A 14,781-nucleotide genomic window follows, 5' to 3' on the forward strand; every position below is an offset into this window, starting at 1 on the left:
TGCCCCTCTGAGGATTACGATCGCTGTTCCCTGACGAGAACGGAAGCAAGGCGGAGTGTATTGCAAGAGGTATTCGGTCGGGGCGTTGAGTATATACAGAGGCGAGCGTGTGGGAATGGACGATAGCAGGGAACTAATGCAGGTATGTACAGGCGAAGTGGAAAAGACAAACGAGCGGACTCAAGCTCCCTCAGTCGCGATCGTCTCCTCCTTCTTGCCGCCGCCGGTGAGCTTGTCCTTGAGGCCCCTCGCGCGGTCCTTGAGGCCGTCCTTGGCCCAGACAGCGGTGCGGTACGGGCGGAACTGCATCTTGCCGCGGTGGCTGCGATTGGAGAGAGGTATCAGGGAAGCAGATTGCGTTAGACGCGACGAGGTGGACGCACCGAGACTCGAGCGCCTTCTTGTGAGCGCGGTCGATCTGCTTCTGCTCCTCCTTGTCAATAACGCCGTCATCGTTGGCGTGAGCATTGGTCTCGGCCTGCGCGGCTTGTCCCTCCTACGAGCGAAGCAGAGGTTAATCTGGGATGCGAGGAAGGGACGAGCCGAAACAACGCACGACGCGGTCGTACTGCTCAAACTCGTGCCTCGCCGTCTGCGTTGTGGCGTACCTGTGGGGAATATGCGTTGGTGTCAGGTCAGCATGAGAAACGAGGCAGAGGCACGCACTTCTCGTGATCGGCGTCGAGTCCCGAGTCGAGGACGACCGTCGTGGTGAGGTAACCGACGATCTCGTAGTCGTGCGTCTTCTGGCACTGGTCGTTGATGTAGTTGAAGCGGACCGCCGGCGACTTGGCGACGATGACCGGCAAGCGGACTTCCTTCGGCTCGTCGTCGATGAGCTCAGCGAGCCCTGTACAGTGGCGAGGCGGTCAGACAGGCGTCCTCCGGAAATCAGAAAGGCGAGAGCGGACGCACAAAGAGCAGCAAAGGCGTCGCGCTTCGAGCCGAGCGGGCCAACCTTGACGGAGGAGCCGCCATAGTCGAGATACAGTGCCGACGAGTAGCGGTCGTATACGGGAAGGCGGATGTCGTGGTCGATGTCCCATTCGAGAGCGCCGTCGCCGTTGGAGTTGGCCGCGCGAGCCGAGATCTTCGTGCTGGCTTCCGACGTCGAGAGGACGAGCTTCTTCTCGCGCCAGTCAAAGTCGGCGCCGGCGACCGCCTCGACCTTGATGGGGCCCTTGATCTCGACGGTACCCGTCTCCCAGCCGCTGAGCTCCTTCGGAAGACTCATCTGTACGCCCTTGAAGAGGATCGAGACGCTGACCTTGCCCCATCCGACTCCTCCCTGGAGCGAGTACATGCGCGTGACCTGCGAAGAGTGTGCGAGAGTCTTCTGGAGAGGCAGGTCGACGATGCCGAGGATCGGGTCATGCTCGCGGAGGCGGGCATCGCGGACAACGATCCGAAGCGAAGTCTTGGTGTAGTCGCGGACGAACATCTCCGTTCCGGCGGAAAAGAAGGGCATTTGGGTGTATTGCTTGACCCTCGTGCTTTTTCACGTGACGAGGAGCGCGTCAGTGCGGGAGATGGAGGGAGGGAAGTAGTCGAGGAGGAGGAGGAAGCCTCCTGGCCGATCCCGCCCGAGTTTCGCTTCAACAGCGTCGGAAACGGTCACGCACCGGTAGCACAGGTCGTCATTGACCACGATCTGCGGAGGAGATCCGTTAGGATGGGCGGCAAGCGGCAGGAGGAGAAGGGAGACGCACCTCGCAGTACGACGACGGCAAGTTGCCGTTCTGCTCCGACGCCTCGTCCGTGTCCTGTCCAGCCTGGCCTTCTCGGTTCTTGCCGGACGCACCGGTGAGATTCTGCCTCTCGAGCGAGTGGATCTGGTTGATGATGACCGAGAGGATGCCAGACGGGTACTGAGGGTCGGGCGGAGTGCGCTCGACGTCGGCTTCTTCGGGCGTGTCCTGCTTGTTCTCCTCGATCTTGAGCTGCGGGTGGTCCTGGAGCTCCTTGGGAAGCGAGTGGTCGATGCCGGGTTCCTTCTTGAGGTCCGGGTTGAGCTTGGCCTTTTCGTAGTAGGCGACCGACCAGCTGCGTTTGCACCCCTTCGCGCGTCAGTACACGCGTTGAGAGTGCCTGTGATGGACGGTGGAGGCGGACGCACGTCAAGGTACCGGACATCTCGTCGGCATCTGCGAAGTACGGCTCATCAGCAGCGAGCTGGTCGGCGGGGGACGGTCACGACCCACCCTCGAAGCCCATGAGCTTATCAGTACGGTGCTGCATCTCATTCGGCTTGAGCATGAGCTCCGTGATGGGAACTTGGATGCGGCCGACAAGGTCGTCTGCCGAGACGCGGTCCGAGTCCCAGAGCTGGATCGAGAGGTTCTCGGCTGCGCGCACTTCGTCGGCCGAGACGAGGATGAAGGCAGTCTGCTCCCAGACTGGGTTGAGGTCCTCGCGGATGATGCGCGTCGAGAAGAGCTGAAGGGTGACAAGCGTAAGTCCTGGCGACGACGACGCTCCGCTCACGGATACTCACAGGCTTTCCGAACTTGCTGTAGGCGATGACGACGTACGGGTCGCTCGAGCCGTTGTCGTCCTGTGAGGAGACAGCGAAGGTAAGCTTTCCGAGGTCCTCTAGAGCGCGAGTTCGGTCGAAATGGCGTACTTGCGCAGACAAACCGGCGCCGTGATGAATCGTAATCTGAAAGACGCCCAACGCCGAAGTGTCTGTATCAAAGCGTTAGCAACCGTCTGGCGAAGTCGCAGAGCGACGGGGAGGACGTACCGCGCTTGACTCCGTCGCCGGCGAGCATTTGCGCCTGTCCCTCAGCCTCGTCAGCCCGCAAGTCTAGGCTACAGAGCGACGCGACGCACAATGTTCATAGTCATCGACTTGGGAGCGACCTGCGAGGCGGGAGGAAGAGAGGGTCAGCGGGACCTTCCCAAGTTGCCGATGACGATACGAAGGCGTACGTAGATGGAGGACCTGCGTGCAAGCGTCGTGTCAGTGCTGAGGATGCAGATAAAGCGAGAGCGAGGGGAGTGGGACGCACGCGGCGGCGATGGCGGACTTGACGAAGCCACTGATGAGCGGGAGGTCGAGGACGTTCGGCAGAGCGCGGGAGAGCGGGATGGCAGACTATGCGGGAACCCATCAGCATCGTCAAGTGAAGCGGAGGAAGCGACTCGAACGCACAGCCTCGATAGCCGGAACGCCCATGAGCGTGAACGTGACGTTGCGGATGAACGGCGCCTGGGCGACCATCTGGCATCGGAGGCGGATGGTTCCGACAATCGACTCAACGGCAATCCAGATGGGCACGGGGAGGTGGAAGAGGTCGTGCATGCCGAGGAAGAACTTGATGATCAGCGAGATGTTCTCGCCGTGAAGCTTTTCCTTGCCCGGCGGGGCGAAGCTGCGGGCGAATTTGGCGTCAGTGTACTCCAATAGAAGGTTGAGCGGCAGAGGACGGCGAGCAACGCACTAGGCGAACGAGATCTCGTAATTGACGTAGTCGCCCGTCTGGTCCTCGTCCTCGGGATTCTCCTGCTTCATAACCTCATCCGACTCCTCCTCCTTCTTCTTCTCCTTCTTGATGCGCCTGTTCGGGTCGAGCGCAGCCTCGCGGTCACCTTGATCGATCCACTCTTCTTTCGGGTAGTCCGGGTCGGTGGGTTGGTCCGGCAATGCACGCATGTTGAGGATCCGGAAGGCGTTCTTGCCGATAGTCATGTCTTCGATCTTGACCGCGTCGACAAAGCTGCGAGGCAAAGCTCGTTAGCATTATCAGGGGGGAATTGAGGCGGCGAGAGGAGGCGGGGATGCGAGCGCACCCAGGCAACGAGGCTTGGAGCGTGTCCTCAATCATGTCGACGATCGAGGTGAACATATCCGGGTTGATGAGCGGCCAGATGACCTGCGCACGAACGGAGGGTGAGCATGACCACACGACCGACCTAACCTCGTCGACTAGCGAGCCGGGACCCGCCGGTCTTCGAGGGCAAGCAGCGACAGCACACGCACCTTGGTAAACGCGTTGAGCCACTCGACCGACTCGGGCGTCGGGGGCGAAAACTTCATCCCGCGCTGCTTGTGCATCTCGAGGCGGATGCGCTCGAGCTCCTTCTCGATCTTCCTCACGACGATGCCATGCGCAAAGAAGACGCACAACGCGACTGCGCCGATAACCTGCGAGCGGAAGAGAAACGCGGCCCATCCCGCCCTCCAAGCCGTGAAGAACCAGATCACGCCTAGTCCGCCGAGGATCGCGAGCGCATACGAGTTGATCGTGCGCGTGATGGCTTTGAGACCGTTTTGGTCGACGGGAGGAGGGTACGGGAAGAAGTTGATGTTGGACGGCTCGACGGGCAGAGGGGTCGTGTGCTTGATTGACGCCCCGCCGCTGGAGGGAGGGTTCGTCGAGGGCCCGCCTGTGCCGAGGTTTGACGGGTCGAGGTTCTGAGGGTCGAAGAGCTTGGGGTTCTGGAAGTCTGCGGCGCGACGGGAAAGGGTGAGCGAACGTTGCGAAGGTCGCCAACATCTCTTCCTCGTTCAACGCGACGCACCTTCAAGCTTGGCATCGCGAATGACGACCATCTTGTGCGTGACGGGATCGAACACCTCGCGCTCGCCCTGGGCCTCAAAGTCCTGGGCATTGGGCTGATGGTTCGCCCTCGCCTTCTTCATCATCTCCTCCTTCTCGAGCTGTCCCGCCGACTTTCCCTGCGCCGCCGCATCCGTCTTGGCTCCGTCACTCACGTCCGCCGCACTTCCGCCTTCGCGGTCGCGCTTCGCCTGCTCGGCTTGAGACTGTTGTGCCCGCGACGCACGAAGCTTGTCGACCTCGGCCGAGTGGTCCTCCGTCATGGCCTGCGAGACGCACCGAGCGCTCAGTAACTTGCACGGTCGAGTCGTAGGCGGGACTGCGGAATACGATCTTGGGTACTCACCTGTTGACGCGCGAGAAAGGCAGAGACGGTCGGGACCTGCCGACGACGAGCGCAGGGTGAGCGGGAGGACGAGAGCGACGAAGAGCGCGAGCACACACCTTGTTCTTGCCGCTGCATTGCGCGCCAAGGAGGATAGGAGAGCCGGGATGCGTGTCAGTCCTTGAATGCGCTCGTCGTCGACGAGTGGGGCTTGCTGGACGCACCTGTACCCCTCGCCGGGGAAGTGGATCTGCGCATCGTACGCCTTCTTGTCAATCTGCGGGAGCTTGTCGGGCGCGCTGTCGACCCCGCTCATCCTGGCGCCGTCCTGTGGTCGAGCGGGACTTTGCCAAAATCGCTAGGCGCGCGCTCTCTCTCTCTCTGCCTGCTCTCGCTTTGCTGATCTCGCGACGTCATCCCGGACTGCGGCGAAGGGCTGTGCTGCTACGGGAAAGGGGGACAGACCGGGCGCAAGAGTGGGAAACAGAGTCGTCCTTCCAACTTCGAGTTCTCCTCAACCTTCAACTTGCTTCAATCTCCTTGCTCCTCGACAGCAAGTACGGCGCAGAGTGTTCGACGATGACTTGCTTGCTGGACTGTTATGCGTGCTCTCGCTCGAGCGGCCCCAAGAGCGGCCCTGTTGCGAACACTCCCGGAGGACAGGCTCGCAAACTCGGTCTTGCTAGCTAGCTTGATTGCGCTTGCCCTCGTCCTGTGAGAACCATGGATTGCCACTCCACCCGCTCGAGCATCCCCAGGTTAACCAGGTCGAGCAGCGCGACGAGGGAGCGGAAGGGGACGAAAAGAAGGCGCGAGTTGCGGCGCTTCTGCGGTCGATCGGGTTGCTCGATGTGCCCGAGCGACGAGGCATCCAGAAGATCGTCGCCGGCGAGGAGAACGAGCTGCAAGGGAGCGACTCGCGCTGCTCTCTTCTGCTTTCCGTGCTGCTTGTGCTGCTGCTGGACTGCTCCTGTGAGTGCTGTGCTGGGTGAGCAGGCGAGTGTGCTTCGCTGGCCAGAATGCGAGCATGGTCTCGCATTCCTGCGCAAGGCTCCCCTCGCTCGCCCTCGCTCGCTCGCTGCCCTGAAGCAGCACGCCCTCATCGTCCCGCTCTCACTCGCTCTCCGTCTGCTCGAGCTGTGCACTCTTGCGCTCGTCTGCTTCACTCCCACACACACACAGCACCCAGCCAACTCAGCCCAGCTCACAGTCGACCCGCAGCCGCCGCCGTTCCCCACTTTGCGCCAACTTGTTCTCCGAACCCTCGTCTGGTGTCATGGCCTCTGTCGACGAACACGGTTCCACGTTCGACGCTTCCTACGCCCGTTCCATCGCTGCTGCTCACATGGGCTCGCCCTTCGACCCGCAACAACACCCGCAGCTCTCGCTCCCGCTCGACGACCTCGCACCGCACCACGGCTCCTCGCGCTCTCTCGCAATGGGCCCAGCTCACGGATCGACGTTCTCCACCCCGTTCACACTCCCGCCAGACCACAGCCCCGCCCTCCTCGGCGCCGTCGAGAGCAGCCGATGGACCGCAACCCAGCTGCCCTCGTTCGCACCCGCCGCCTTCTCCCTCCCGCTCTCGCCCACCTCGCCGACCTACCCCCCGCACCACCCGCTCCTCTCAGCCAGCACCTCGCCCGTCATCGCACAGCAACTCGCAGCGTCCCCGACCGTCACCGTCGGAGAGGTCCTCGGCGCGTTTCCCTCCGTCGCCGACGATGCAACTCCGCTCCCTGCCGGCACGCTCGCCGCTCGCAGGGGCTTCGGTGGCGGATTCGAGGCAGATGTGCGTCGTGCACAGGATGGCGCCCTCAGTCGAGCGTTCGCTGACCCTTCCGCCGTGCAGAACGTCGTCGAGGGACCCATCGGCCTCACTCCGCGCGTCAAGCCGTTCATCGCCAAGCTGAACCACCTTCTCGGCAACCCGGAGAGCTACCAGGACTGCATCGTGTGGGACTCGACGGGCGAGGCCTTCATCGTCAACGCCAACAAGCGCTTCTGCGACGAGGTCCTCCCGCGCCTCTTTGGGCACCGCAACCTCGCCAGCTTCACGCGTGCGTCCATCTCGTTCGTGTTCTGTCGTACGCGTAGACTGACTCGCACTCGTCGCGCAGGCCAACTCAACGTCCGTCGCGCTCTTCGTACCTCCACCTTCCCTTTTCCGAGGCTAACTCTGCGCTTTTCCATCCGCAGGTCTACGGTTTCCGCCGCCTGTCCAACTCGGAGCTCATGTCGCGCATGGACGTCAAGTCCCAAGAAGGCTACAGCGGGTGGTCGCACGCCCTCTTCACGCGGGACGACAAGTCGTCCTTGCACCTGCTCAACCCTCGTCCCTCTCGCGCGCGGATGCTCAAGAAGGCGGAGAAGCACGAGCGCCTCGAGCACGAGCAGCACGAGAAGGAGCGCAAGGCGAAGCAGGTGGCGGCGGCGGCGGCGAGCGCTGCAGCGCGCGCGATCGGCTCGTCGTCGTTCCCGACCCTGACCGCTCCACCGCCCGGCTACGCACTCGTCAACGACTACTCGGCGCGCCGCGAATCGGGTTCGTCGACCGATTCGGCGTCCAGCCTCGACTCGCCTACCACGCCTGAAGCGAGCCATTTGGGCTTCCTCTGGCAGGGCCAGCCGTATCCGATGCCGCCCATCAAGTCTGGCATGGACGGCTGGTGACCTTACCCGGCTTATCTCGAAAAAGGCGACACGCTTGTTCCTCGCGTACATAGCCTCTCTCCCGTACCATACCATGTGCGTCCCGCTCTCTTCGAGATCTCGCTTTCCGCCCTCCGCTGACCTCTCTCTCTCTCTCTCGCACGCAGGTGTCTTCCTAGCTGTACATACTCGATTCGCACTCGCCTTACCCCTAGACCTCTCTTGACGCCGCACGCACCAGCTTCTCTCGTCACCGCCGCCGCCGCATTGTTGTTCCCCCTCCCGCCGTGCCCCGGAACCCTCTCATACGTACCCATCGCTCGCAGTCTCCTCGCCACTTGTTGTAGCCTGCAAACCTCGTCATCGCAGCCTGTACCAAGCGAAGGGAGAGCCGGCGGACGGGACGGAAGCTTGCGCGACTCGCGTTCCTCGCGATTGACGGAAGCCCGCGAAGTGCGCTAACTAATCTGAGACAGAGCACGCATCATAGAAGGGTCGAAGAAGCTTCCGCCTTCTCCGCGTCCACGACATCGTCGCACTCTCAATACTCGCTCGTTCCTCCTTCGTCTCCCTCGCAGCACAGTTCCCTTCTCGCCGAGCGACCGAGCACAAATCGATTCCACTCGCTCGATGACCGGCCCGCTCTCCTGCCCCCCGCACACCGCGACCCTCGTCGCAAGAGCTCTCAAAAGCTTGAACGAAAGTGATCGAGCGAGTCGATGCTCTCGAAGGGAGGGAAGGGAAGGGGAGGGGAAGGGGAAACCCGCTTCCTTGCGCCTCTGGAATGCCGGGTCCTCCGCCCGAAGGAAGCTCAGACGGCCGGGCGGGTGGGTGCTCTCTCAACTGCGCGCGAAGGGTACATACGGTCTCTCCTCGCTCGCTTGGCTTGCCCAGCGCGGACGACGATGACAGTGACCTGCCTCTGCCGCTCACTGTAAATACAGTACTCGATCGCTGTCCGGCCCGCGAGAGAAGCGCGCTGGGCTGCTGGCGAGAACCGGGACCATCCTCGGGTTGGTCTCCCTCAGACGAAGTGTTCCGTGCCCTGGAGGGCCTGATTCTCCAATCGCAGAACGCGCATCTGCAGCAGGCCCGGCGGGCTGCTCGCTGCGTGCTGTACCTCGTTCGTTGGTCCTCTCCGCCCCGCCGTCTCGCTCCCGCTTGCTTGCTATCGCCTACCTCTCCGCCTCGCCTGGCGACCAGCGCTGCCTACGTTGCTGTGCCAGATGTACCCGAGCGACGGCGGGCAAGGTTGGCAGGCCCACGCTCGCCGCGAACTCGACCCTCGAGACAGATCAGCTGCACCTTCCCAAGTTCCGCCCGACGAAGGGACTGGCGCGTCCCTGGCGGGAACCGCTCCGTCGACGGACGCACACAGCCAGCAGACTCTCCAGGCCGTCCTGCCAGCGCCGTATGCCCCGCCAGTCCCTCATCCAGCACCTCAACTCGTCTCCGTCCCCGTCCCCTACGACCGAGACGATCCTCCCCGCCCTGCTATCCTCGCGCCCTTCCCTCTGCGCCCCCCACTTCCCCTCGAACACACTGTGCTCGCCGTCCCGCCCGCCTACACACACGACACGACCTTTGCGTCCGTCGAGTCTGCCCGCTGGAACGCTTTGCCGGATCCCTCGTGGGTTCCGGCGGTAGCGGGCCCTTCGTCCTCGTCTTCCCGGCACGACTCGCTCGGACTCGGACCCTCGACGAGCTGGACGGAAGATGGGCGGCGGTACTCGACCGCGAGCAGCACGAGCGGAGACTCGTACACGACCAGTCCGCTCGCTGGCGGAGTCGTCGCTCTGCCTGAGGTGCGTGCGATTTACCTTTCGTTCAAGGCATGATGCTGACTGGCGCGCCGATGCAGGTCGCCAACGAGACGCTCCCTCCAGAGATCAAGCCATTCGTGCAGAAGCTGTACAACCTCCTCGCGGATCCGCAGCTATACCAAGACGTGATTCTCTGGAAGTACGTGTGCCGACAGCTTCATGACGTCTTTGAGCTGAACCTCTCGCCGTGCAGCCACACCGGAGACGCCTTCTTCGTCGCGCACAACGACCGCTTCATCAACGAAGTTTTGCCGGCCAGCTTTGGACACCAGAACATCCACTCGTTCACGCGTACGCCGACTCCCTCTTTCTCTTTCAGACTGCAGTGGGCTGATGCATCGCGCTTTGCAGGCCAGCTGAATGTGCGCAATCTTGCAGCCGTCTTGCCGTACGCATTGCTGATCTTCGCTCGCACGCAGGTCTACAGCTTCCAGCGAATGACCGTCGCCCAGCTTCGTGCCGGTCTCGACCTTGAAGGCCGCGTCTCGAGCCAGTACTCGGGCTGGTCGCATCCCAACTTTCGGCGCGGCGGAGCAACTTCGCTTCACCTTCTCGCACCGCGACCCAGTCGAGCGCGAATCATGCGCAAGCTCGAGAAGCAGTCGCAGAGCGGATCGACGGCGCGGTCGCGCAGGAGCTCGATGGAGTCGTTCATGTCGTCGCAGACCTCGCCGCTGTCGACGACGTCGCAGCTCCCCTCGCCGCTCGCCGACCTCCCTCCTCCCCCGCCTCTCACAGGCTATCGCCTCCCGCAAGCCCCGCTTCCCAATACCCTCGCATCTGCGCCTCCGCAGCCCTATTACGATCCCAATCCGCCGCCAGCCATGCAGATATGGCACGACACGGGAGCTGGTCCTCCTCCGCCGTAACATTTCGCAGCTGTAGCTTGTCACCTCTAGGCAAATCCATATCATATCGGGCTTTTCATCTGCCCGCCCACTCGCCCGGCTCGGTAGCATGCCGCGGTCGACGGGAACGATGCAATTCCGACGAGGGCAAACCGGAGCGGGACGAGGGAAGGAGGGAGGTGTTCCACGGTTCATTCGCATCGCCTTCGAAAGGGATTCAGAGTTGTTCTTCTCGCTCTCGCTCGCCTTTCCCTGAGACAGAGCTCTGGAACCTGCGCAGGCTCCGACAGAACAACGCGCTGCGGGCGAAGCGGGACAGCAGGCGGCCTCCTTGAGCCTCCTCCCAGCTTCTCCACGAACGCAGCAGCAGATCTCGTTCTGCCCAGCGTCTCACACCAGGCCACTCGCAATCGGCCGTCAGCAGACTGGGCGTACGCAGGGACGCAGGAGCGCCTACCAACGAAGATGCGTCGCCTCTTGGCTATGTAGTCGAGCGCGTTGAACGGTCTGCAGGTCGAAGTCGCAGGGGAGACGACGAGACGTACATTCGCAGAAATCGAACGAACGCTCAGGACCACGCCAAGAGCGCTACATCCGTGGCGGACCGCTGAAACCACCTTCCTTCCACGTGAAACGGATCGTCTGCTTTGAAGGAGGCGGTGGCGGCGCTATTGTCGTTGGCGCGTCGGGGACTGTCGACTCGGCCGACGGCGGAGGATAGATCGTGGCTTTGGTGATAGGCGGTCCAGGAAGCGTCGGGATGGCAGGCGGAAGGACGGGCGGAGCGTTCCTCTCGGCCTTCAAGCGCGACGAAGATGCCATTCGACGAGGCTGGGACGCAGTCGAGCGCGAGGGAGATGGGAGAGGCGTCGACCCGTCGTCGAGACCGGCGTAGTTCGGGCGAGCGCGACGTTCGCGCAGCTGTCGGGACGTGGTTGGCGAGTTGTCCGCCTGTCCTGCTGTAGCGGCCGCTGTGGATGCTTTACTTGACGCCGCAGCGACGTCTTCGAGTCGGCTGAAGATGTCGACACTCCGAGAGAGCCAAGCTTCTGCGGATGCATCAACACCGACGAGGCTAGGCGGAGCGGCCGCACGACGAGTCTTGGCGACCGAACATGCCTTCTCGAGCTTCTTGAGCGTCGCCTCAGTCCACCATGCATCCTCCTCGACATCCGCGGGCGGGCCTTGCGATGCGGACGAGCCAGACGTCGCAACAAGACCTGTCAAGAACGACGCGGTCGAGCTGGCCAGCGCCCGATCCGAGTAACCGCCTTCGAGGACCGCCAGGACCTTCCCACGAGCGAAGGAAGCGGCAAAGTCGACTGTGTCGCGGGCGAAGCGCCGGTAGAACGAGGTTGGGACGTTGCGAAGGTGTCGAGACATGCCGGCAGACTCATGCTCAGATGCGTCGAAGCCTGCGAGGAAAGGTGGGTTAGTGCATCAGGAAGCGCGAAAAGAGGGCGACGCACCGGCAGAGACGATGACGAGCGTCTTCTCTCCCGCAACTCGTCCCTCCTCCTCAACCTTCCGGCAAAACTCCTCCGCTCGCCCGAGCAATCCTTCGCGATACCCCGGGTACAGCTCGTTGTGGAAGTGCTGCTCGTCGCGCCACGGCTCGAGGTGAACGTTCGAGATCCATTGTCCGTGTCCGCCGGCGAGATTTGTCGAAGCGGCTGCGACAAGGCCAGGGTCGCCGTCCTCGCAAGCTGTAGCATGAAGGGTCAGCGTGAAGACCTAGGCGAGAGAGGCAGGACGCACGGTAAGACCAGATGTCGTGCAAGGAGGCGTACATGATCTGAAGCGGTCGAGGCGGAGCTGTCGGAGGAGGAAGAGGCGCCGCTGTCTTTTTCGGCGAGGATCCTGTCCCCTTGCGAGGCGACGCAGAAGGCGTCTTCGCTCGTCGCTCGGTCAGGATTCGGTTCGCCTCCGCGCCGATCCGCCAAGCAATCTCCTGGGTTCCGTTGCCGTGGTGCAAGTCGATGTCGAGAATTACGACGCGGTTGATGCCGTGCTTCAGGTGCGCTGCACGAGAAGCGAGGTCAGAGCGGCCGGGAGAGGGAATGAAACCGTGTAACGCACCATGAGCAGCTGCAACCGCGACGTTGTTGACGAAACAGAAGCCCTGAGGATTCGCCTCGCCGCAGTGCTGCCCTCAAATCGGAGTCAGTCTCGTCGGACGAGCGGAGATGGACGGGACGTACATGACCTGGCGGTCTTACCGAGACGAAGGCCCGGTCGTAAACCTGCTCAGCGTCCGGTTCGCGGGCGACAAGACGATCCACGCCCTCGCAGACAGCTCCAAGAGCGCCGAAGATCGCTTCTTCGCTGCCGGGACAGAGGTACAGATCGCCTTGCGGGAGATGGGCGGGGATCTCGGAATGAGGAGGCTGCTGAACTGCCGAGGCTGACTGTCGGCAGAGGCGCTGGAGCTGGACTGGCCATGCGGGAGGGGCTGCGGGAGCTCTTGGCGTCGGACCGGCGGCGGGTGCAGATCGAGGGTCTGGGGAGGAGTCGGAAGAGGCGGAGGTCCAGGCGGCTTCGTCGGCTTCGTCGTCCGGCGACAGATTCGGTTTCGAATGGATGTATTGGAGGGCAGAGTCGTCCAGCGCCAACACCGCCGAAGATTCTAGGATGTCGAAGGGCCCGCCAACGACTTCTCGTTTCCTTCGCTTCGTTGCGCCGGTCTTTCCCGCTCCGCCGATGCTCAAGCCGCCCATGAGCGCATCCAGATCGCTCTCTTGATCCGCCTCCTTCGCCTCGATCGGCTTCCACCGCTCACCGCCTCGCATGACTTCACGCTCCTCCAGCCTCGCCCAAGCCGCTGCGATACCGACCTTGACCGCTCTTAACCGCTCTGGCCGCTCGACGATCGTTCCAATGTCGGTGTTGCGGATGTAGCGGTGGTTGGCGCAAGCTGGCTGGAGGATGACGGCTGTTCGAGGTCGGCGAGGTGCAGGTGGGGCGACAGAGGGCGAGGAGGCGTCGACAGTGGATGCGGTGGCCGGCGGCTCCGTTGGCAGCTCTGCAGAAACCTCCTCCTCCTTCACAAGTGCTGCTCCAGCCACGACAGGCGCGATGGCCCCCGCTTGAGTGCCATGGTTGAGCGACAAGGAGAGGAGCGATTCGGCGAGCGCAAAGTCGTCAGACGCCTGGCTGGCGGTGGCGTATGACTCGTTGGTGGTTGTAGAATCCCCTGGCGATGGCGAATCCATCCTGGAAGCGTGACGAGCACGAAGCGGTTTTCGCTGATGAAGAGACGAGAGACGACCTTGCCCTCGACGACGTCGCCCACATACGCTTGCTGGGCTGTGACTGGTTTTAACGCCCATGTCGACTGCTTTCCAAGCTCGCTCGCTCTACCGCTCGTTCTGGCGCGGGCTGTGGCACGTCTCTCGCGGCGACATGGGTCGGTTGGCGAACCTGCGTCGACTGTACCGTCCACAGATCAGGGAGGCCTTGCTAGACAGCGCCACGGACGAGAACACGATTCGAATCAACAGTGCGTCCCCAAGCTGCCCCAAATTGCGCTCTCGAGAGTTCGCTGACCCACGCTCTCCTCGGCGGACAGTGCTTCGCACGCTCACTCTCCTCAACTCGTCGCGCAAATTGACGAGGAACATCTCGAGCCTGTCCTATCACCACACGCCGTACCACATCCCGCACGCCAACAACTCGAACCGCCTCGCGCATCTCCCGAAGCCTATCGTCTGGCAGCCGTCCGACCCGATGCAGGTCACCAAGGCATGGGAGAACCGACGGAAGAATGAGCAGAAGGATGTGACGTATGCCATGTCCGTCGCGATCGACCAGGGGTTGATGCGCATGTGGCGGGAGGTCGAGGGCGACGTTGGAAACGTCTGGCTCGGACGGGTCACGAAGAAGCGGCACGGGGACATGTGAAGCCGATCCAGGACTACGAGGTGAGTACTGCAAAATTAAGGACGCTCACCGACTTGCGTGCTGACGAGCTTGGCCGCAACAGCGAGCAGAAGCGCTCCGCTCGACACGAGATTCGCTCAAGCGTCCCGGTAGGCCGCCCCTCGCGATTGGGAGCAACTCCATGTAGCGTCTTACCGACAATCGCCAATACCTACGGCTCGACAGTTCTGTACGAAGTGCCGGGTACAAGGGTCGGTCCGAAGGAGCAGGGTCGACACCAGATCAAACCCGGCCTGTCTGCCGACCTTCGACCCACGCTCTTCACTGAGGCGCGCTCATGTATCGCATCAAGCTTAGGGAACGATTCTCGGAGCCGGCACAGGGAGAAGGGCGACGCATGGAGTGGTAGCGCAACAGATTGGCGGAGGTCAGGGATAGACTAGGCGGACTTTCTGCGTTTTCGCCTGTAGCCTCGGCATCATCCTGCATTCGAGATGAGTCCAGTCTCGCGACTGAGCTCCCTCGAGCTTGTTGAGCAGACCAAGTCTTCGTCGTCCTCCCGTTGTTGGTATCCGCACACTTCGCTTCTCTCGACCTCGCTCTGCACGCTTGTTTCCAAGCTCAATTGGTTCTGTTCGGCTACGCGTCACCTCAGCTGCAGCGCCGACACGCCCCCGAGCGCTCCGCTGCCC

At 62.6% G+C, this 14,781-nt stretch overlaps 5 protein-coding genes across 5 annotated transcripts; 3 read left to right on the forward strand and 2 right to left on the reverse strand.

Moving 5' to 3' along the window:
• Window positions 1–180: 180 nt before the first annotated feature.
• On the reverse strand, window positions 181–5,203 carry RHTO_04759 (C2 domain protein; the record flags this gene model as incomplete). Its single annotated transcript, XM_016418423.1, has 23 exons — window positions 181–322; window positions 384–496; window positions 557–608; window positions 667–850; window positions 916–1,493; window positions 1,623–1,651; window positions 1,710–2,043; window positions 2,117–2,144; window positions 2,202–2,436; window positions 2,495–2,554; window positions 2,624–2,685; window positions 2,744–2,777; window positions 2,833–2,862; window positions 2,932–2,944; window positions 3,012–3,097; window positions 3,155–3,374; window positions 3,444–3,719; window positions 3,793–3,875; window positions 3,983–4,449; window positions 4,525–4,828; window positions 4,909–4,944; window positions 5,007–5,019; window positions 5,112–5,203. 23 exons carry the CDS (start codon window positions 5,201–5,203, stop codon window positions 181–183), a joined length of 3,471 nt encoding a protein of 1,156 aa, XP_016275699.1.
• A 960-nt stretch (window positions 5,204–6,163) lies between these two features.
• On the forward strand, window positions 6,164–7,560 carry RHTO_04760 (heat shock transcription factor; the record flags this gene model as incomplete). Its single annotated transcript, XM_016418424.1, has 4 exons — window positions 6,164–6,679; window positions 6,740–6,947; window positions 7,008–7,018; window positions 7,087–7,560. 4 exons carry the CDS (start codon window positions 6,164–6,166, stop codon window positions 7,558–7,560), a joined length of 1,209 nt encoding a protein of 402 aa, XP_016275700.1.
• A 1,205-nt stretch (window positions 7,561–8,765) lies between these two features.
• Window positions 8,766–10,231, forward strand: RHTO_04761 (heat shock transcription factor; the record flags this gene model as incomplete). Its single annotated transcript, XM_016418425.1, has 5 exons — window positions 8,766–9,344; window positions 9,401–9,501; window positions 9,556–9,653; window positions 9,714–9,724; window positions 9,782–10,231. 5 exons carry the CDS (start codon window positions 8,766–8,768, stop codon window positions 10,229–10,231), a joined length of 1,239 nt encoding a protein of 412 aa, XP_016275701.1.
• Window positions 10,232–10,798: 567 nt separating this feature from the next.
• On the reverse strand, window positions 10,799–13,422 carry RHTO_04762 (histone deacetylase HOS3; the record flags this gene model as incomplete). The annotated part of the gene is made up of 5 exons (XM_016418426.1): window positions 10,799–11,625; window positions 11,680–11,916; window positions 11,969–12,232; window positions 12,290–12,356; window positions 12,412–13,422. 5 exons carry the CDS (start codon window positions 13,420–13,422, stop codon window positions 10,799–10,801), a joined length of 2,406 nt encoding a protein of 801 aa, XP_016275702.1.
• Window positions 13,423–13,537: 115 nt separating this feature from the next.
• On the forward strand, window positions 13,538–14,110 carry RHTO_04763 (uncharacterized protein; the record flags this gene model as incomplete). The annotated part of the gene is made up of 2 exons (XM_016418427.1): window positions 13,538–13,709; window positions 13,779–14,110. 2 exons carry the CDS (start codon window positions 13,538–13,540, stop codon window positions 14,108–14,110), a joined length of 504 nt encoding a protein of 167 aa, XP_016275703.1.
• Between the last annotated feature and the right edge of the window lie 671 nt (window positions 14,111–14,781).

Source organism: Rhodotorula toruloides (assembly GCF_000320785.1).
Source record: "Rhodotorula toruloides NP11 unplaced genomic scaffold Scaffold3, whole genome shotgun sequence".
NCBI lineage: Eukaryota > Fungi > Basidiomycota > Microbotryomycetes > Sporidiobolales > Sporidiobolaceae > Rhodotorula > Rhodotorula toruloides.